We start from the raw sequence: 22,513 nt of genomic DNA, 5'->3' as shown, positions 1-22,513 counted from the left end.
AAATTTGCTGGTGTTTAGCAGTGGCTGTAATGTCATCTGTGTGCATGTGTTTTAAAGTAATAGTTCAGCTGTTGCAGTTTCTGACAGTAGCTGTCATGAATTGCAGATAGTCTATAACACGAACTCGCTGGGGCAAAAAAACCCTCACGTCCCTATTATTATGTTACTTTTATAACACACATGAAATAAACCCCCAAGTACTTTGAAAGTATTCTTAATATTTTTCACATCATATTCAGATAACAACAAAGAAGAGCTGCTAAGTATTCTAATGGGTTTATACTGCTCTTTGTAGGCCTCACCGCTGTACACGTGCTTGCCCCTTCTGCCACAAGCAGTCCCATTGAAATTAATGGAACTCTCCTTGGTGGTGAGGTTAAATGTATGCATAATTGTTGGTAAGAATAGGGCCGTAATGAGTAGCCAAATATGGAAATAGACTTATTCAGAAATTTAGATTCAATATTTCGTTTTGGTTCACTGATGGTGTATCTGACCCAGAGAACGCGGGTACGTCAATACTAAGCTGTATGCATTTATAGCAAAAGCAACAACTATCTCCCCCCATTCTCGGCCTAAGTGAAGTAAAGATTTTCATAATTCTTAGTTGTGAAGGGGACCCAGTCTTTATCTTAACCCTAGATACCCATTCTTGATTAGTTTTGCCACCTGTCTTTATTGCGTGGTGCAGTATGCCTGAAGAGACAGAGTATGTGTGTTACAAAATAATAGTTTAGGGGAAAAATGGTGCTTGCGTAAAGAGTTGTAGATAAAAACTGCTCTCTAAATGCTTACAAAACAACATTGAGCAGGGAGAGGAAAAAGGAGTAAGGCTCTGGTATTAAGGTGGCAAAACATGCAGGCAGGTCTTACAGAGAGAAGAACAGGACTATTAGGAATTCATGAGGGAGAAGGAAAGGAAGGAAGAAGGCAGAGAGGAATGCATCTGTCAGAAAATGAACTTTGAAGTATAACTGCTGAAATACAGTTTGGAACATGAGGCTCAAAATGGAGGCTTGTGCCGTCAGTGTGTGCTAGCAGAGGCCTGGCATCCTTTAAATACAAACTGTACCTCTGTGCCTATTCTGCCACAGACATATGTTTTCTGTTGTTGAGACATAGGCTAATGAAAGGAATGAACGAGTACCCAGAAGATGTGAAGGGAAATCTTTCTAATTTTTGCCAGGTTATGACACTACTCTTGCAAAAATATGTTTGCTTTATATAGAAAGCTACCGATCTGGCCGCGTGGAGCAGCTCAATTAAATGCTGCTGTTTGAGTCTTTTTAGCGTGCACGGAAAAACGGGTACTCTAGGCAGATGGGTTGCCCTGTGCACTGGCGTCTGTGCAGCACAGCAGAAATAGCACACATCTACTTACGGAAACTGGAGTAAAGTGGAGCGGGGTTTTTTGTAGCACAGGTATATAAGGGAATCGAGCTGCGGGGGGCCCATCTGGAGCATGCAGCCACAAAAGGTGGTCTTTGTGTCTTGTTGCATATGTGATTGATTTGGAACATGTAGAGAGGGTGGGAGCTTGCTTACAAGACAAATTAGGGAAGGAGGTTTCTGTAGCTTTGTGGGTGGAGGCTTAAAGGGGATGCCTTCCTTTTTCAGATGTGAGTATCCGTGTATTTTATTTCTTGAGATTTAAGTTAGTCTTTTGACTGGGTGATAACCACAACAAAACTTAAAATATTTTAAGGATCTAACAAAAATGTGTTAGTTCAGTATGGACTTTAGTCAGTCTTTCTCTCCAACAGATAGTACTGACCAGGCAAGCAGATTTTGACATTCCCTATCTTGTTCTCTATAAAGTGTTGAAGTTGTCCTTTTTCCTTCCAAACCCTGCAATCTGCTTTAAACATTGACACTGGAAAAATGGGCAGTAAAGTGATCCAAGATTCAGATCTGACACATGACTTGAGCTGGGCATTTATTTTTAGTTACAACTGAAGTTTCCAGTGGCAATTACTTCTTTTTCTTTCACTTCTCACTCTTGCACTGAGAAAACCAACTTTTTCAATGTTACTGTGAAGAAAAAATTCTAGTGTGTCCCTTCATCACTCATGCTTCCTTCTGAAATTGATTTACTTTCATTTTCTAGGTGCTGGTGAATCCGGTAAAAGCACAATAGTCAAACAGATGAGGATCTTGCATGTGAATGGATTTAATGCTGAGTAAGTGCGTTTGTTTTTTCACTTTACAACCTACCTTATGTCTGTGTTCCACACAGCAGTCACTGCTGTTGTTTTATATATTGGTATATTTTCTTCTTACTACTGCTTCGTGATCTCCAGAATTTGGATGTGTGTTTTTAGATGAAGTTAATAGACACTAACTTGAAGTCATGCACCAATAATGAGTAAGAGCTAACGGTGTAAAATTATTTATATCAAGGTTCAGTATAGCTGATATGATTAAGGCTTAAGTTTTGTGGTTGGTTGTTGTTTTTTTTAACTGCAGTTTCTTTCACAACATGGCTGACACTAATTTACCTCTGCTATAGAACATTGATTCATACTGCTGTAAACATCCCTCCTGTTAGTGTACAAAATGAATGCAATTTTCTTTATTTGGAGCGAGCAAGGCTTTTGTTTCTCTCTCCTCACAAAATGAGACTGTACTAGGAATTTTGGGGATAATAGGTCAGATTTTCTTCTCTCTTCTGTTGTGTGTGTTTGTCCAGAGGTTTATGTTAAATTATGTTTCTAAAAGCTCTTCTTGTTTGCACTTAAAATCTGTTCAATTATTTGGTAGTTGTGAGGAGGGGCATGGCATTAGGATAAGGAAAATGGAAATCTATTTGTCTGAGAAAGATGAAAAGTTAGCAAACACAAATCTAACCTCGCTAGGGACTGGGAAGAGATTATTCTGCGTGTTAGTTTATGATTGCAAGTGTCTGTATGTGTGTATACGAAAACCTGCTAAATGAATTTTAATTGAATTAAGGTTTTGGAATTTCAGAGCTTATTCCCTGTGTTTAATTTCTTTAGATTGTATTACTGGTTTTGTCTGTCTTGTTTTCAAAGGTATTTTTGTATTGTTAAGTTCTAGCTTCTAGTAGTATCATCTATTTTGTGAAACCTGCCTTTTTGCGAAGATTAAGCTTTCACTAGTCTTTCAGTAGTTAATACTTCAGTAAGAATGTCTGAGCTAAAAGTTTAGCCAAGGAGCCTGGACAATACTTCTTCCTAATCCCCAAATGCTAGTTCAGGATAAGGTACACGGTCTTTTGGAAGAAAGTTCAGACTGATGCATAATAAATTAGATTCTGTGCTAAATGTTTTTAGCCCCTCTTTATAGGGAATATCCAAGACAACTCTTTCTCTGAAGTGCCCAGTCCTGCATCTTGTTACTGCTGAGTTGTCTCCATTATTTTGCCTGCTCTTGTTACTAAAGACCTCTTAAAAGACTTGTGTGACTTAAAAGATTTGCATAAGTTGACTTTGATGTAGCAGCTCTTAATGTTATGTTCTAAGTAAAAGGTTCATCAATGAAAGCGGAAGTCAAGCATCCCTGGCACTTTTAAAAGTATGAATCCATTTAACCAACAGTTCTTCAAAGTTTTCTAAGCATCCAGATGCTCTTAAAGAGGTTCCGCTGCTGTGTAATGAGCGGTGTGTTACATGGGTAGATAACCTTCTCAGCTGGGCAAAACATATACCCAAATCTGTGTGAAACTGGGAGCCCAGCAACCCATTATACAAAGCCTGCAGAGATGGGGAGGGACTGGGACACACCCTGGGATTTGCAACAGCGGTACGTTCCTTGAGTATCTCACTTCTGCGTTGTAGGTTGGAGCTGAGCGTGCAGCTGGATTCCAGGGCGACATGGCAAATTTGGCCTCGCGAGCCTCTGCTGGCTTCTGCCTTCTCATAGCAAGGGATTTGGATTCCCTAGCAGCGCTGTGCCAGCACAGCCCTGCTGCCAGTCACATAGCATACCCCGGCGTGGGAGCCGCGCTTGCATTGCTGGGGAGCTGCCTGCAGATCAGGAACCATAGGTTGTCCACCCCATAGCATACTGTCTTGTAGTCAGTCCTTTGTGCTTGTCCTTTCGTGGGTGGTATGTGTGGAACATTCAGGTGCATAAAAATCAAATTAAAAAGTGGTATATATGAACTATACAAGAAGTAAGCTATAAGTTTTAGGTTTTTGTTGCCAGAAATAATCAGTAGATTGTAACATACACTTTACATGGGGGAGAAGGCTGTTTTTCAGTGCTCTGAAGTTCTTGCAAGCTACATGTTATTCCTTAAGTAACTTATATTTTCTTCAAAGTAACCAACTGCTCCCTATGTTGTCCTGCTTTCCCTGCTATCCTTTTTACCCGATTCATTCCCTTTCTGACTACTTACCTTCTGGAAAAACGATATGGGATTCTGCTAATGAGAGAGATAGCATAGAGGGTTTTTTTTTGGAAGAGTAGGAAAAGTAAAGCATTACTTCCCTTAATGTTCTTATCAGTCATTCTAGAAGGTAAACTTATTTGTGTACACCACCACAGTTGATGTGATGAATAACAGCAGAGAGGTTGTGAAAACTGTAGTATGCTGGAGGTGAAGAGACTTTTTTTAGTTTTAGTGTGCACGTTACATAACTGTAGGTTTGAATTATTTCTGCTGATGCAGCTTATTCATGTGGCTTGAAAGAAATTCAGTTTAAAGTTCTGTCTAAAACTTGCTTGCCTTTGATTTGCTTGCCCTGTGGTGATTGATGTTTGAAGCAGAAGGAGGATACCTGTTACGAAAGGTGTCTTAATGTGCTACGAACAAGGGAATAAAAAGTTTTTCTTTAGTGTTACTCAAATACTCTTCTTAATTTCTGGTGACTAAATAGGATATCCAGTGCTAAATGTACTAGCTTCCTTCAGTGAGTGTGGCGATTTGTTTTATTTTTAGGATTCTGTCCTTAAACAGGTGAAGGGATAGTTGTCATGTGCATTTAGGTGAATTGGCCTCACATAGAGTTGTAGCATTTAACAAGGTGAAATCTATGTAGCTCTCCAAAACTAGAAGAATTTCCTCTGGGACTCCAATCCTTGATCGCTTTAGCTAATTTAATTATTTGAGGAACTGTATGGAATCAAGTGTTCGAGGTAATTAATACGCTTAATAGTTAACAATGACAAAGTGAATTTGAAGGTGGTTAAAGTTCCAGCCAAGTTAACTACAGTAAAGACTGTTTAAAATTTTTTCAATGTTCTTTTTATAATCGGTAGTTGAGTTAGAGACAGAATTTTTTTTTTTTTTCCTTCCCGTTGTGAAGATGGTATGTGGGAAGTAACAGCACTGTGGCATTGGTAAGCAGAGTAGAATATTGGAGAAGCAAGGCATGGTCTACAGCACAGGTTTTTCTGGGTGGAGTTTTTGGAAGGGCTTAGCCTGCTTCCAGCTCTTGCAGGATGTCTTCAGCTGGCCATGCTATCAACTGATGTCTTTCTACCGCAAGTTCGTAAGTAATGGGAGTGTGGCTTCTCCGTAGTATTCTTCCAGTGTGCCTCATCTTTAATGTGGAAGAGCTGCATAATGAAGACTCCGTATCAACCAATTTTTCTACTCTTTGCATTACTGCCAACAACAGAGCCCCTTGTGATGTGGAAAGGGTTTACATTTGGCTTGTAATAGCAGGAAAAGCCTGTGACTTCCCTTCCTTTCCTTCCCTCCCTCCTCAACGCTTCAGTTGTCTTTTCATGAGGCTATTCCAGAGGAGGTCTCTGATGTTGCATAGTGGAAAAGTGGAGCTCACACCGTCACTTTCTGACTGTGCAGAAGTTCAGATGCCAATCTTTATGAACCGGAAAGGATTAAAAATGGGAAAGAGAGGACAGAAAGAGTAAGGAATATAGTTGGAAGAATTAGTCGTTGAAGAGGAAAGAAAATAACTCTTTTCTGTGTTATCTTGGGGCTGGGGCTCTTTGCTTTTATGATGGCTTTTCACTGACTTTTTTTTTTTTAAGTGATCTTTTCTGTGATCACTGTGGGTTTGGCTGACGGACTCTAAGAGGGACATTGTCATGCACGATTTTAGAAAGTGGGAAACTGGCAAGGGCAATAGACAATTTTGAAGTGTCATGGGAAAAACTGGGACAAGCAGAAATATTTAGATAGAACTAAATTGTTGAAATGTCACTTACAAAATCCACTACAAAGATTGACAAATAAGGGGAATGTGCCTTTGTGATTAGTAAGTTTGGATAGTATTTATGATTTAGGAAGTCTTGAGGTTATAGGGAATTTCCGGTGACGCTGCTCAGCCTCAGTTTCCCAAATGATGTTGTATAATGATGACTTTATTTCTTAAACTGGTATGTTGAAGTGTTGAATAGGAATTTGTGTATTTATCAAATCTGTTAATGATGACGGCAGAAGCAGAACTGAATAGCTTTATTTTCAAGACTTAGATGACAAATATATCTGCATTTCTCTTGTACTTTTAAAAAAATTATCGTGTCTTAGTGAGAAAATTAAGAAAGCCAAGTCTCTTAAGGGTTTGGAATTTTTTCTCTTCTCTCACCTAGGTTTAGTAGTTTCTGAGGAAGGAAAAGTAGTCATTGATGCTTTCAGATTTTTCCTTTGTACTTCTCATCCACCGAAAGTTGAACTACAGTACCACCATTATTTCACATAAAGCAGCAAATGATGTTATTTAGTCACGATGGTCAGTGTTAATCTCTTTTGTGACTGAAATTACTTCTGTCTTGGTAACTTTACTGCTATCTGATACTGTGTTTTGTTTTTTAACTTTGGTCTTTCTGTGTGTGTGATTTTATGAAAGGGAAGTAAATGTTATGAGTGAGGGAAAAGTATAATATTTACTACTAAGTCTTTTAAAATAATGAATTCCCCTCCTAGTGCCTAATAGTAGTTTGTACACACAAACATTATTGCTCTGTTTTTACAGTTCCTTTAGGTTTGTGTACCATGTTTTTAGTATGGTCACATCAGTTCCTTGCCAAGAAACAAACTGACTTTATTGTATTTTAGTCTACTGGCAACAAAGATTCCTCCCCCCCCCCCCCGGTGCTCGAGTAACATTGAAAATTGGAGGAGTGGGAGGCTTGGTGTGTGTGATTCCCTCCCCACCTTCTTTCTTTCTTTGCATCACAGTGTATATCTGGAGGCTTTTTTTTTTTTTTTTTTAATTCAAGTCCTGTTCCAGGACACAGATGAGGTGGAAAATTTGTGTGTACATCTCTTCAAGACTATGAAAAGTTCCATTCCAGCTGAACAACTAGTTACAGGGTTTGATCAAAATTGGTGCCGTAGAACATAAAGTGAAGGTGTGGGTGGAGAGGGGAGCAGGATATGTATTTCAGTCTATTTTAAGGGTTGGCCTAAGAACTGACACAGTTGTGTAATTGAGTTTTGTCAAAAGACAAGAATATAACAACAGCGAATAAATACTATGATTAAGAACTGAATACTGCATATACCTTGTCAAAGTTTATGCGAAATATTTATGCAAGTTAAATGCAACTTCCATCAACTTGAAAGAAATGGGAGGTAATACCTCGTGATGTTAAACAACCTAAACAAAGAAGAAACTCCTTAATTGTTAGCATGTTTAATGTTGTGTTTATATGCTTGAAATTATCTTTTCTTTGGAAATACTTTTATGTCTACAAAGGGCAAAATTCCATTCTGCAAAAAGTAAACCTGAACTCAGTGAAGCAGCATTAGTATTTCATTATGTTATAAAGACAAAAGGAAAAAAGCTTCCAGTTTTGTGTTTTTCAAGTTTTTTGTGATATCTTGCCCTAAGATATGAGACATTCTCCATTAGGAGCATGTGCAAATGTTTTGCATTTAAATCTACTACTCGGGTGTGATTTTTAAATGCTGTAATATGAGTTTTCAGAAAATTCTGATAGTTTATAATACCTGGGCCTTATTTGGCAAAGAGCATTACCATACTGTGGTGCTGAATACGCTAATAGTCAATGGAATAACTCCTTTACCTTGCTCAGAGGCATTCTGAAATCAAGCCATTAAAATATTTCCATGTACAAGTGAAGTGATTTTTTTTTTTTCCCAGGGTGCAAAGTGATGCTGTTTAGGTTCCTGAATATATTGCAGAAAAGCAAGTTTGAAAAGCTGGTTAGTCTGTCTGTTTTCAGGTGTTCGTGGTAAGCTCAGGCGAACCATAATGGGAGAGGTGACAACATAGTATTGAAAGAAAGCATAGACTTCCATTTTTACATTATGCTTTATTTTCAACTGCCTGTTTTGTGTGCTTGCTTTTTCAAGATACTCTTTATTTAGCTAAAAGAAGGAAAGTGAATTGAGTGTAAATTATTTTTTTTTATTATTGCATGGGAAACAAGGTGTTGCTCATAAAAGAGCATGTGTCTTACCTGCATTTACTGATTGGGAAATGTTGAATTCTCCTAGCAAAGGCAAAGCAGTACTTAAACTACCAGTCTTATGTTGTTGTACGCTGAGAGCTCTCTGTCCTCTGAATTACTGTTCCTGGCCTTGCAACTTGACGTTTGTGCTTTCAGTTGAAATATTTCAGTTTTCAGATTTAAAAAAAACATACAGTAAACTTGTCCCTTAAGTGAGATTTGCATATGTTGCAGACATGATTTGGCATGTAAGGGGACTGGCCAAAAATATGGCAGCGGTTTTATTTGTTTAGAGGTTTAAATTTCACAAAGGCTTTTTAAGTATCCATAGGCAGCTATCAACCTAGTAGAAAGCTTTATAGTTAGGGTTGTAGAGAGGTTGGAGGGCAATAACTATGAATAGTGGACTAAGCATGAGTGATGTAATTTGAGAGGCAAAAGAGAGACAGAAAAGAGCTAAAGACTTAACTATGTAGAAAACATTGTGGATGGGTCTGGGAGGATTTTGACTTTTGAGGGTAGATGTGGAATTTTGCCCGTTAGTTTTGGTAAAAACAACCAAATGAACACAAACCCTGTTTTACAAAATTTGCAAGTTTCCTTTTACCTTCTCAAAACAGAAAATAAACCGTTCTGTGGGTAGCTGAGCTAATGAAGTCTGATTTCTGTAATTTGTTCTGTGTCTCCCAAATCTTTTCTGCAGTAGTCCCTCCCAGACCCCTGCAGCATCTGCAGTTCCTTCCCATGGGACCCATAGCGCTCCAAGTATCTCCCATTTCCTCCAACCGATGCAGTCCTCGTTCTAGTCCCTGGCCCTGATGCTCCCTGCAGCACTGACCCCTAAATATTCTGGGATCATCCTGTCCTTTATCTTCCTCGTTTCTGCTTTTCCTGCTACCAGGACAAAGTGAGCATGTGCTGTGGCTGGTGTAGATCTACATGAACTCTCTCTGTATTTCCTCGCTGGAGCACTGATTTTGGTCTCTCTTCTACTCAGCCTGTGATTTTCATGTCTGGAAATGAATCTCTGCAACAGCAACCCTCCTTTAAGTTTGGTTGAAGTTGGACAACAGTATCTGAGAGAGTGAGACTGAGGGGAAAACAGCTAAAAAAAGTCCTACTCTTCCTCAGTTCACTCTGAATGGTTTTTTTTACTTTGCACATTCATGATTAGAAGTGGAAGTGGTGTGTTTTTCTCCATTTTCTTATCTTAAGCAAACATCTACTTATATACATAAGTATAAGCCTATAACAGTAGTATAAACATCTACTAGTATAAGGTATCATATTCTATTTAACTTGTTATTTAATAAATCACAAACTATATTAAATGCCCCCAAAAAACTTTAGATAACTTCAAAAATATAACTCTGGAGAATATTAAAGTATGTATCTATATTCCGCACTTCAGTGTCCTTTCTGGGAAAAAAAAAAGCAGTGTATCAGGTTTTCCCCAACACTTCTCAAGAATTAGACCTGCAGAGTGATTACCTTTTCTACAGCCAGTGTTACAGCATCAGTACTATGTGAAGAATTTTCTTGTATAGTATCTCACTGAATTTCCTCTTGTCCCATATATTTTTGGATGGGTAGACTGGGAAATACTCTGATTTTCCCAGTAAAAAATGGTTTTACTAATTTATCCAGATGGATGCTTGAATTACTTTATATATGAACAGAATACTTCTTATCATCTTAAGCTCATGGAAGGTTACCTTTTTGGTATTAAAACTATACCTTCACATTATTGCAGTCCCTGAAGATTCTCCTTACTTCGTTATATAGCTACATTTTATCTGTTGCCAGTCATTCCAGCTGGGGAAATTTTTTTTTCAATTTCATTATGTTAAAACTAGTGTGTTTGTCCCATAAGACAGAATTTATTATTAATAAATGCTGTGCCTTTCTCAGCTCCTTCTAGCAATCTAGATATGAGTTGTTATTTCTTGTTCCTGTTTCTTAGGTTGCTATGGTCTCGGTGGGATAGGCTCAGTAAGAGCAAAGATGTGTCCTGTCGTTTCACTTCCCTTGGGCTGGGGGAGCAGGTTTGTGGGGTTCTGAGGGAGTTTTCTAAAAAATGAAAAACACTACTCTTGTTCCAGTTCTGTAAGCATCCTTCCTGAGTGTATCCTAGATCAAGGCAGGCATAGCTAATGCTTTGAAGTATAATCCGGCAGGCAAATTTATCTCTATCTTTATTTTTAGAGATATCATGCGTTTGTATATTAGGGTTGCCCAAGTCCCATCTCTGATGAGGAGCTGAGATACAGAAATTATTCAGTTTAATCTTGGTCATTCAAAGCTCTCAAATTGAAATGAAGGAATTTCTACTGATGAGGGTTTTTTATTTTTAAAAGTAACTTGAATCCTGATGTCAAAAATAATATGCCCTCCGTTTTACTTGGACAATGGAATCTTGAGTTCCTAGTAAATGCAAGAGTATTTAGGATACAGTGCAAGTGTAGCTGCACCAGCTTTTAATAGTTATTTCTACAACTGTACTTTAATGTAAACATGCAGTTAATTAGAATTACTTGTTTACAGCTCAGCTTGCTTACTTAGAAATCTATTTGAGATATGTTTTTGACAAGGGGCAAATTTATACACTTCTTGAGGAATGTACAACAATGAACAGCTCTTGAGGAGTTGTTCTGTTTTAAGGTGTTAGCTATTGCTAAAGTATGAGAAAGTTTGTGACCTTCTCTATTAGCTACCTGTTGCTGACTGTATTCTCCAAGGGGCTATTTAATTAGTCATTGTGTTCACTTGTCTTTAATCATCTCTCCCAGTGGCACCCTTGTAGCCTCCCAAGGGTGGTGGGTGAACTAATGGAGCAGGCAGAGGTGGGCAGTATTTCCTTCCGAGGTGTAGTGTAGTCCCAGTAGACGTTACATTTAGCCTTGAATGGCAACTTCACAGCTAGCTGGGGGATTTAGTGTTGCCTTCTTAATCATCGTGACTTAAATACTCTGTCTGTAGGTCTACATGCGTAGGTGCACTTTTGTTTCCTCCAAGTGAAGACATTTTTATTCTGTTTTGCCAATACAATTATTTATATAATGGAAATGTTCATATTAATTGGACAATGTCACAAGGAAATGGGTATCACCGAAGTAGGTTTCCTCTTTAAGTCTGTAATGAGAAAGGATGCCTTGCTCGTATCTTGCTTGATGTATGTTTTTTTAATAGATAAAAATGTTAACGGGACACTTGGCACAGTAAGTTCAGAAAACTATGGGTAATACCTGTTTTAATGCTGATAATTTAAATAAGTTAAAATTTAGCTAGCGTAGTTGTTATTATTTAATGTGGCATTACTGTGGAAAAATTAAACTAATTGGTTTCATGAATTTTAATTTAATTGCATAGCAGCGATTGACATAGCTTCACATATGTGGTGTTGCTTTTAACAATTTAAGACCATTTAGGATAAAGATGAAAAATTAATGTTTGTAATAACTTTCTTTTTAAAAATAAGCAAAAGATTATAATCATAAGGACATAGCCATTTGCTGAAAAGATTTTATTAAATACCTTTAATTTTTTTGTTTTCTGAAATGAGAATATAATCACTGCACTGCATGATTTATGAAAGAAATGAAACAGTTGCAGAGGTCAGTATCAGTAAGAATGTTAAATTTTCTAATACTTGGTCTTAATGTATTTTGCAGCAAGCATGTTACACAACTTTCTGGAAGATTGGCTTTATGGGGTTGTCTGGGGTTTTTTTGTTGTTAAATTTCTATAGTGTAAGAAGTTCCTGAATTTTCAGTACTGGGTTTTGAAGCATACTAAAATAGATGCCTGTAAATTAGATACAACCTTTTACTTTTTGTATGTAAAAATTATTAATGTTGTTTCAAAATAGTTACTCATAGGAACGCATTCTGCTTACACTGAACATTGTAGATAAATATATGTTCCATAACTTACACATGAGAGACTTAAAAATTGCAAATGTGACTCTTTTGCCTTTTAGTTTGTTGAATTGAAAATGGGAGGGAACTGTGTCACTGGACTCTTAATTTCAACTTGGGAACTTGGGGTGCTCCGTGGTGCCTCTTGTGTTTTGCCTTCACTTAATTTGACAATCTTCATTTTATGTAAGTGCATCTTATGCAATCATATGTTTACTTTCCTTATGTTTATCACCAGAGAGCTTCATAGTGTTCTGTTACCTTAATATCTATTTGACACCTCTGGAAAATAAGGGGCTAGCAAAAAGTAAAAATTAGTCTGGTAAAGCATTTCTGCTTATTTTGCACAATTGTAAGGAGTCACAAAAAACACACTGAAATAATGTAGGCAACATACTCTCTGGCTTCCCCCCTCCTCCCTCAACAATTTTATTCATACCTTGGAAACATAAAAAGAGTTGTCTGAAAGGGAGAGGGAGGGATCAAGAGGGGAAAGTAGACAGAAGTGATAGTCTTAGATGATATCCATAAGTAATATTAAATATGCACACATTATTTAAAAAAAAAAAAAAGCCTACTAGATTTATCTACCTTAGACAGAAATGGAAACTCAATTAAGTCCCAGAATAAATTGTAAAAATTTACTTCTCTCTGGGATTAACTGGAATCAGCTGAGATCTTTATTTTGTTAATTAAAATTAATAGATTCCATTCTGATAATTTTGGACAATGTGAAAACAGTAATTTTTTTCACTTAATTTTACTTGTAATAGTATTGTTTGGGCATAGATTTATTACTGCATGCAGAAGGTAAAATGGTACATAGTTATGTATAGAAAGCAAAAATATTCCATAGATATTTTATTGCTTACCAAAAAAAGTATGTATCCATCCTGTAAAATGCTGCAAATAAAAAAGGCAGTTTAGCATCTGTGAGAGGGGCAAATATTAGGATTATATTTTCAATAAATAATAGACAAGAATCCCAAAGGAACTATGTGAGAAACAATGGGAAATGCTAATGTTAATTTCTTTCTGATTCTTAGAAAAAGGGGAACAATTCCATTGCTTAAAGTAAAAGATTGCCCGGATGCTTGGCATCAAATGTGGGCATTTTCACTTCCTATTTTTACTTACTATGGTTTCTTCCAACAAGGGTGTATAGGAAGAACATCATTAATGGTCAGCTTAGCTTCACATACAGTGTGGTTCTGTTGAATGAATCTGTGCCTTTTATGATTATAGATCTAATTGATAAAATCAACTGGTTTTGGTATTCGATGTAGTATCACATTATATTTTGATTTTGAAAATTGCATTGTGTGAAATTAGCTGTGCGTATATTACAGGAATGTAACAGCTGGGTTAGTGATGGATCTCTCAGCGCGGTGGTTAATAGAGGCAATGAGTGGGACCATTTCTTGGAAAGCGTCGAGGGAACTAGCGGTTATACGTATAAAATTATTCTTTAGATTGCTGGCCTGGTTCAGTCTGAAAGCCCTCTCTGCAAACTGGCCATGTAGTTAATGCTGGGAAGGTCAGGTTACTCTCTTAGGGTGATCTGCATAATGTGTTTCAAGGTTGTATTTTAGAAATTTGTTTTAACACAGTTGAATGCGAGACAGTCTTGGGGGAGCCAGAACATAGATTGTATCTGTAGAATTGGAGAAGTACTTGAAAGTCCGTTAGTTAATTACCTTAGTACGCTTTTTTGTGGCAAAAAGACAAATGCAAGCTTGGATGCCTGAAAAATGGGAAAGTGAAACGTAAGTAACAAAGTGGACTTCCAACACTGATAAGAGCGTTCTTAAAATAGTATATCCCAAGCTGATGTCTTCACGACGGATGTGGAATTACTGGGAAGAATTTAGAAGAAGGGCCGCAGGAGTTGTGCAGGGTTCAGAAGTAGGGCGTGCAGACACGATTTCATTGCCGCGTAGAGGTTGTGCTGTGTGAGAAAGACACCCAAAAATGAAGGCAGGCGTGAGATTCGCTTCCTAGCATTAAAGATACTTCAATTGAAATAATTTGTTGGGCATGACGAAGCCTCATTTGAGCTCTCTCGGGGAAGGGCAGGTTTATTTTTAGACTGCGTTTCAATCCAGCTTCTGGAGATACGGCTTTCCTGATGCAAGTGTGCGTGCTCCCGGTGGCCGCTCTGGCCTTGGGAGGCACGAAGCCTGCTCCGTGTGCTGCAAATTACCCACTTCCTTTGCAGCTATGGGCTTCTATTTTTGCTTTTATTACCCTGAACATCATTATGATATATGCAATTCTGTGTTGGTATTTGAAGCCTTGAAACCATGGAGTCTGGTGTTTGCCTGTGGGCATCAGAGAGGTGGGGAAGCGTGGGGGTTTGTGGTGGTGCATTTCAAAACCCAACTTTTTTGGCTTTGTTTTTTCCCTTTAGATAGTTTGGTAGTTGTGTTTTGTCACTATTTTCACTTCCTTCTGATACATCAGAGATTGGGCAGGATCTGAGGTGATGTTAGAAGATCCTCTTTTGTGCCAGACTGGTGGATTCTTACTCACATGATCCAGATAAAGTTAGTTGAAGAGCTTGAGATAAGAAAGAAACTCTTTCACTAAGAACTGTTAGGCATGTTTCCATCTTCCGCTGCATAAGGCTTTTTTGACCTCCTTGCATTATTAGGGCAGACTTTTTGTAATCAGTTCTCTGCCACTGCAGGAGTCATGGATCATTATCTTGTTTCAAATTGTGACCTTCAGGAAAAAGTGTTTCATTTGAAGTTTCAACTTGATATTAAAGTATATGGAGAAGTACAGTGGCTTATGGTACACTGAAAGGCAGACTGATGTATTCAACTATATTCTCTGGCCGAAAATTCTTCAAAATACTTACAAAATGTCTGTGTTACCTGATTGTTCCTTGCTCTACCAAACTGCTAACCCAGGTAAAAGCCCTGATTCTGAAGTTTCTTCTGTACAGGCAGACACGTATGTGCCTGAGGAGGTGGCTTAATGGATTTAGTGGGACTCTGTGATTACAGATGTCTGTATTTTGAAAGAAATAGCAAAATTTCACCGTAGTGTGGATAATTCAAATTGGTGCATTAGGATCTCTTAATGAAACCAAATATAGTTCTCTTCAATTCCATTCATTCTGGACCTTATCTCTGATACATCTCACTAGTTGCCAAGCAACCTCAGCAGTAGTTCTGCACATCTAGCAGCATTTAAAAAAAAAAAGTGAGTAGTTGTTGCTGAAAATAAGATGCCTTTTGATGACATGAATGAAAAGAGTTACGAGAGAAAGAAATGGGGAGTGGCAAGTTTGGAGCTGATGCTCTGAAAACACTGATAATATTTAGCACTTAAATAGTGCTTTTTATTTTCCAAGCACTAATCAAGCGATCATAAGATTATTAAATGAAGACTATTTTTCTCCTTTCAGTGAGTGAAGCACACAAACAATTATGTTTATGCTTCGTAGAGCAGAGGGCAGGATTTAGTCCCAAGAGAGCAGGAGTTAGTTTAGTATATATATTTATTTCTCTGACCTATGTTGACTTCCTGTATTTCTAGTTGGACTGCAGATTAACTGGAAGATTTTGGAAGATTTTTGTTTCTGTTGTTGCTGATACACAGCCATCACTATTCATTTCATGCTGATGCACCTGCAGCGTGTTGAGTTTCATTAAAATATTTACCACCTGGAAGGCCTTCCAAACTAGAAGTATGATAGATTTTGTGTAGGTCCTTTGTTACTTGATAATGCTGTAATGCTTATAAAGCAATAAATAGAGCTTATTTTTGTATCTTGTCTCCTGTGCAAAATGTGATCTGAGCAGTGAAGAAACTGCCATAGCAAAGGCTATCATAATGAAAATGAAATCTGGTTTGGGAAAATTATTCTGGTTTTAGATTTTTAGGTTTCTATGATAGCTTCATTTCAGTTCAAGAAGAAAACTATATATTACACATAGACTGACTAAAGCAACATTTAGTGAGGACACAAATAAGTTAGAAAGTATCTGAACTAAGACTGCCTTAATTTGAGTTTATTTTAATTTAGGACATCATTGTCAATGACTGCCCATATGAAAAGGTAGTTTTAAATTCTGTAACTAACTCCTAAAAAGCAGTAAGTAATTCTAATGTGATTTTTTTAGAGCAGGTTCTGACACTGCTCACTTTCTCTAAGTGACAGTCTGTCTGAAATTACCGAGTTGCTTGCCATTAAGCTATCCATGAATTAAGCTATCCCACAAGTGTGGGTTGGAGGACTGTTGGTCGCTGTCACAATTTAATGCTTTTCTTCCCACTATTTTTTTTCTGAAGGTGGTGGTCTTAAACATGCTTACTCCACTTCTGGGTGAGAGTAGTAAAAAAGGGATGTACTGCAAATGTGTCAGAGATGGGGATATGTCAAGTCCCTGGTTCAATTTATACACAAACTAGGATGTGTTCTGAATTACATTCAGTGCCTGTGGAAGACACAGACGTGCTTCAGACATAGCGAGGCTTTTATATGCAGGGTGTTTTGTCCTCAGTCTGTGTTTACACACTGGATGGCCACATAGGTGTTTTTGTCAAGAGGCTTCCATTTTGCTGCTGTTCAGGATAAAACGAACAAGAAGAAACAGTACAATATAGGAGGCATTTTCTGGGTGATACAGATAAACACCAGAAGTGAACACTCAGTCTGCACATTCAGAGCTTATCGTTGCAAGGTGACTTCCTGCTATCCTGCTTCCACAGAAGTGTAAGATGTTTTAAAGGTAGTATGACAGTTTACGCTGTTACTAAGAGAACATATACATTCTGAATGACAGTCTGTATGTTCATTGCCTGCATCACAGACCTGAAGGAGTGCATGCCTGAGGAGAGTTTGTGTGTACTGGGTGAGAGGGGTGGTACATTATTCACCAACTCAAATTGCAGTGAATTTGAGTCAGCTGGTGGTAGGCTACTTGTTGCTTTTAATGTGAGGACTGAAAACAATACTAGATAATTCTAGGTTTAAGGATAAATTGAATTAATGAAGGCATACAAAAGAACTACACTTGAAAATGGTTACAACATAATGAAAAAACAACCCAGTGTTATGTAGTATTTTTACCACGTTCAACATGTAAGGTTTATTTGTGTTGGACTAAATATTTTTTTTTTACATACTGGAGCTAATAGAGGTAATTTAGAGATACAAAAGTAGCCTGTGTGTGTGATGTGTATACAAAACTGTTTGTAGTGGTGGTATTTTTATTCTCATCTTCTAAGAGAAAAAGACCGGTCCTAGTTCATGCTTTTTTGTAATGCATAAAATGCGTGGATTTTGCCTCCAGCCTTCTAAGTAGGTTTGTCTGTGCAAGATGTGTGTAATTACTGTATGTATGTGATGTGTTAGCTGCTGCACCAGTATTGCCATGTAAACGTAGTTGCCCCTTTTTTATATATAGGTATTCTCTGTATACCTAGCTTTAAAAGGGGTAAATATTATAAACTGGTTGCTCAAGAGCAGGATGCTAAAAAAAACCCCATAATAAGCACAGCAGTAAAAGTGTTGGCGGTAGTAATAAAACTGCACTATAATCCTTCTGCCAATTTATTGAACTCTTAACTATTGTTATGTATGACAATTAACTGTTGTATGTTAACCCGTTGTATAGTAGTTGTTTATGGAACGGTACTCAATATGACCGCAGTGCCTTAAACCTTAGGTTTTCAAGCAAACGTGTCATCTAATTTGATAGTATTCACTGTTCGCTTGTTGCTTTTCTCTTTTTGTCTAGCTTTTGTTTCAACAACAAAGGTCACCCCGTTACTCTGTGGAGAACATCTTTGTCACAAAAATAAATATTCTTTCTGCAAAATGAAAGTAAATGCATGACTTCAGATTTTTCTTCAGTATCTTTAAAAATAAGAATACTGCAAAAGGTAGCGAACATTTAAACATTGAAATCTCTGCTTCTTGGAGTAGATTTTTTAAGAAGCTTCATTTGAAGGTATTATAGAAGTGATTACAATGGAATTGTATCTGAATGTCACTGCACTTCTGAATTCTCTGTTAATTCTGTTGAGGGAGTCTGGTGAATTACGATTTGGTGGAAGGCAACTTGCAGCACCCCTTGCAGCTGGCGCGTGCGAAGGGGGTTGGCAGATGCAGGGCATCGTCTGCCATCGGGTGCGTCGTCACTGCTGGAAGAACGGGTTAAATCCCCGGTCAGAAACTGCCGGTTTCAGGACCTCGCCACGGCCCGTTTAAGGACTCAACGGCGGTTTAGGTGTTGTAGAGGTGAGCTGGGTGTGAGTACAGTCAGAGGTGCGGGCCCAGGCCCACCTCTCGTCGACGGAGCGGCCATGAAGGGCCCGCAGGTCCCCGCCAGCAGCCTGCCTTTCGGGCCTCCCTGCACTCGCGGTGTAAAGGATTCATGCTGTGCCTGCTGAAGCAGTCGGCACGGAATTGTAACATGGGGCTCCTGTGCGATGCTGGTGTCGAGGGGTGGTTTTGATTCCTGGAGCTATTTGCATGTGTTTGGTGTTCACTAAAAGCTGGGTTGTGTAATCTCAGGAGCGCGGCTGTAAATATTTTGGAAAGTTGTGTAGCGGATGTATGATACTAAGTGAGGTGGGATGGTGAAGGATTGCTTCTCATTAAATACGAAGAGTCCCTCTTAGTCTAAGGTTTAAATTTTCTAAATTCAGTCTTCCAGAAGATGATTTTTATATTTAAAAAGGTCCCAATATGTCCTCAAGCTGTTAAGGAGTTGGAAATTGAGACTACAACTTTTTAAATTCAGTTGTCTGTTGCCTTGGCACAGAGGTGGAGTTTATATGTGCTGTTGTAGCCAGCATCCCTTAATTCCGAGAAGATCTTTAAAATGGCAAGCAATTATGTTTGAAGTTTGGATCCCATGATGTCAATACAGATAGGTAGTAAAATATTCTGGGGTGTGGTGATACTTAATCATTAATGATTGAGACTTGGGGCATTTCCTGAATATTAATGCTGGTTATGAATGTTGATTGCCCAAGGTGAAATTATTACCCAGTTAGTTATCCTCTCCTCTCTCCTTTTTTATTGATTGCTAGTGCAGAAATGATAAATGTATAGTTAGGTCAGGCAAATATTTAAAGTATTCTCTGAGGCATGGTGCTCGAGACAGAACACTTTCGCTACCTTCATACCTTGCAGATTGCATAATTATCATGTAGTGTGAAAATGGTTATTTTAATTTTTTTCCCTGTAGTGACTTAATATGTAGTTACACAACTCAGACTGTAATTTGTCCACTGGGATTTTTTCCCTCGGAATCACTTGGTAAAATTAAGCATTGTCATAGGCTTCTAGTTTCAAATGATGAAGCTAATAGACAATTTGCTCTAATTGTGTAAGTGCCACTAAGGGTAAACTGATATGATGACACACCTTGGGTGTACTTTAATACTTAATCTACCCCTTAGGAAGGGTTGAGGATTGACTAGCTAATGTCAGTACAGTGCTTTAGAAAAAACCTACTTGTAAAAATGTTTATGACTAGGTTTACACAATTTATGTTTTTAGAGAAACGCAGCTTTTCTCTGCCAACACCAACTATTAATAACCCACTAAAATACATAACTTAAACATTTCATAAATGTCTTTGGAACACGCAGCATATGCAGTTGGTTATGCTATGTTCTATAGGAGGTCTAAACTCCTGAAAAGTCTTGCTTAATTCCTGCATGAAAGGACCTGAGGAGGTGCCAGTGAATATCATTATGCTGTAGGTACATCTGTGGTGTTATCTGATTTCCAGGTAGTACATTCGTAGGGCATTTCTGCATGTTGTTTGCGTGCGTCGAAAATACGCTCTTGTAGCTTGTGGGAATAAACTTGGTTTCTCTTTCTGTTAAACCTTTTGTGGAGAAGGAGATTTTGTAATTCTGTATGTTAAACGTTTCAGAGGGAAGCCTTGTCTGTCTTGCTGTATGTTGGTGATAACTAAAGTGAAGTACATTCTTCCCTTTCCCCTCCCAGTAGCTGGGAATATATCTGGAAGGAGCACAGGCTGCCAGGGCCAGGGGCGCAGCAGGAGCCACAGCACCCGTCCTCCTGCCTCTCTGTGGGACCCCCGGTGGGCTGAGCGGCTGCTGGGGGGCAGCTCCTGCTCATCCATCCCTCCGACATGCGGCTTTCCCGGAGCAGCCTCAGCTGTCCTAAGCTGTGTCTCCTTGCTGCATTTCAGCAACTTCCTAACAGTGTACCTTCCCCCAGGTACAATCTAGCCTGTTCTTACGACAGAAATGGGGAGGAACAAAAAAGTTTGAGAGCTGCTGTTTGAGAAAGTTGACAATCAGAGCTGAGAACTGTGGCTGCAGGTGACTCAGTGCAGGAGCTATAGCGGTGAGCTGTGCTGCGCGGCTGCAGCAGCTGAGTTCCAGCAGTACTCGTGACAAGGTTGGCGACATTCATTAAATTGCTGAATGGTCAGGTGTATGAAAAATACAAGCCAAAGACAAATGTTTTGGCTCTTTATTGAGGCAGGTTGTTCTAATTTTTTTTTTTTAATTATTATTTTTAAGGGGGGAGGGAGAGAGGAGACATGCTTTATTTTGTGTCTTGTTCTCTCTTTCTCTTCATCTCTCTTTCCACCCCATCTAGTGTTTTACCCCTTGGCTGAGAAGCAGCTTCTCTTATTTAAATGAACAAATGTTTCATGTGGTCTGTTTTCTATATCTGGTAAATAATATATTATAGAATTTTACAGATACTGATGATTCACCAAATTATTTTTAATGGTTTTTAATAAAATTTTTTGGTACCAAGCACACCTTTTCTGTAAATAGTGGCATCTTGGTCTGCTGAAATTTCTAGGAAAATAATTTCTAAGAATCCATGCCATGCTAGGTCAGACCAGTGGTTTGTGTAGTCCAGTATCCTGTGTCAGAAATGGCAGTTGTGGAGGATTAGGAAAAAAGTGTAAGAGAAAGATTTGCAGTAATTCCTCTTCAGGTCTCTTGCCAGGTTCTGCCACTGGCACTTCAGGAACTCCAAGAAGTGAGAGTCATAACAAGTTTTGAAGTTTAAGTCACATTTAATATGTTTTTCTTTAAAAAGACTAATACTTGAATAATGTAAAAAGTGATCTTTTTCCTTTTAAGCTTCTTGTTTTCCTTTTTTAGTTTTATTCCTGAACAGAATGCAAATCTTGTGAATTAATTGTGCTGCCTGGTTAATACCTCCGCGTTAGCTGGGACGCCACCGAGGTCAATCAGATTCAGATAGAGCCAGGATATTTCCAGCTTCTCAGTGCTTTTGATGCGCTTTTGTAGCAGCCAAGGTAGCAGCTGGTTGGATCAATAATTGTGCCCAAGCAGTACTGTTTAAGTAATCTGCAGTGTTATAATTTATAGCAATATACACTCTCTTGAGATGTTTTCTTCAGCTGTGTATAAGTTTCTCATTTAAACAATACTGTTAATATTTAAAGGACCATATGTTGTGAAAGTAGTTGGACAGTTACAGGAGAGTGCCATATATTATAACTGCTATGCTAAGTATCAGCAAATTATTTCTCACATTACTTTTGGCCTAACATTCTCATTTATTATGTACTGTCAGTATGAACTGTATCTTTCACTTTTCTGTTACTATTTAGAAATGTCAGGTCAGGGCCAGGACATGATAATTGTGCCATTGTCATAATTTGACTTAAATTACAGCAGTATAACTTCCCTTTTATCAGGGGAAATGATAATAAATGTGCTTATTCAGGTATAATTAATTTCCAATTTTAAGCTCTGTAAAAGGTCATTGTTCTTACTGGTTGAGTTGAAGCATATGTAGATGTTGAGTATAGTAAAGTGCAAGTTTCTTCATTGCAGCCATTGTGACTTCCAGACTTCTCAATAAGAGCTGTTTTGGAATTTTTCCATTTAATCTGTGTTGCATTGGAGAAGGTGCTAAATTTGGATCCAGAACATTTGTCCAAAACATCAGTGAACCTTCCTGGTTAAATGAACCCTACTGATACTAAAGGTGGGGTTCCCTGGAAGTCCCTGGAAGAATCATGGCAGATTGTGGCCTGGGGAGAACGTTCTTTGCTTCCAGAAACAGCATTTCCTAAGCAGATTTAAAAACAAACAAACAGTGTGGTTTTTTGTTTTACTTGAAATGTTTGGGGGTTTAATATTGATATTTTAAATGGGAAACACTTTAGTTTTGGTGGTGGTTGTTTTCAACAACCTATTTGTTAAACCTGAGCAGTTGTTCAAGTCTTCCTTTTTACACGTCGTACATTCAG

General features: G+C 38.2%; 1 protein-coding gene across 2 annotated transcripts in view; it reads left to right on the top strand.

Moving 5' to 3' along the window:
• Nucleotides 1–22,513, top strand: part of GNAS (GNAS complex locus) — a gene marked incomplete at its 5' end in the record, with an annotated part of 154,168 nt that overhangs the window by 58,214 nt on the left and 73,441 nt on the right. For both annotated transcript variants that reach the window (XM_082007230.1, XM_082007231.1), the window contains one exon: nt 2,108–2,180. In XM_082007230.1, coding sequence (XP_081863356.1) covers nt 2,108–2,180 — 73 coding nt within the window. The remainder of the gene's footprint in view (nt 1–2,107; nt 2,181–22,513) is intronic.

This window comes from Phaethon aethereus, assembly GCF_964289735.1.
Source record: "Phaethon aethereus genome assembly, chromosome: 16".
Taxonomy (NCBI): Eukaryota; Metazoa; Chordata; class Aves; order Phaethontiformes; family Phaethontidae; genus Phaethon; species Phaethon aethereus.
This window is presented reverse-complemented; position numbering and strand designations above follow the sequence as displayed.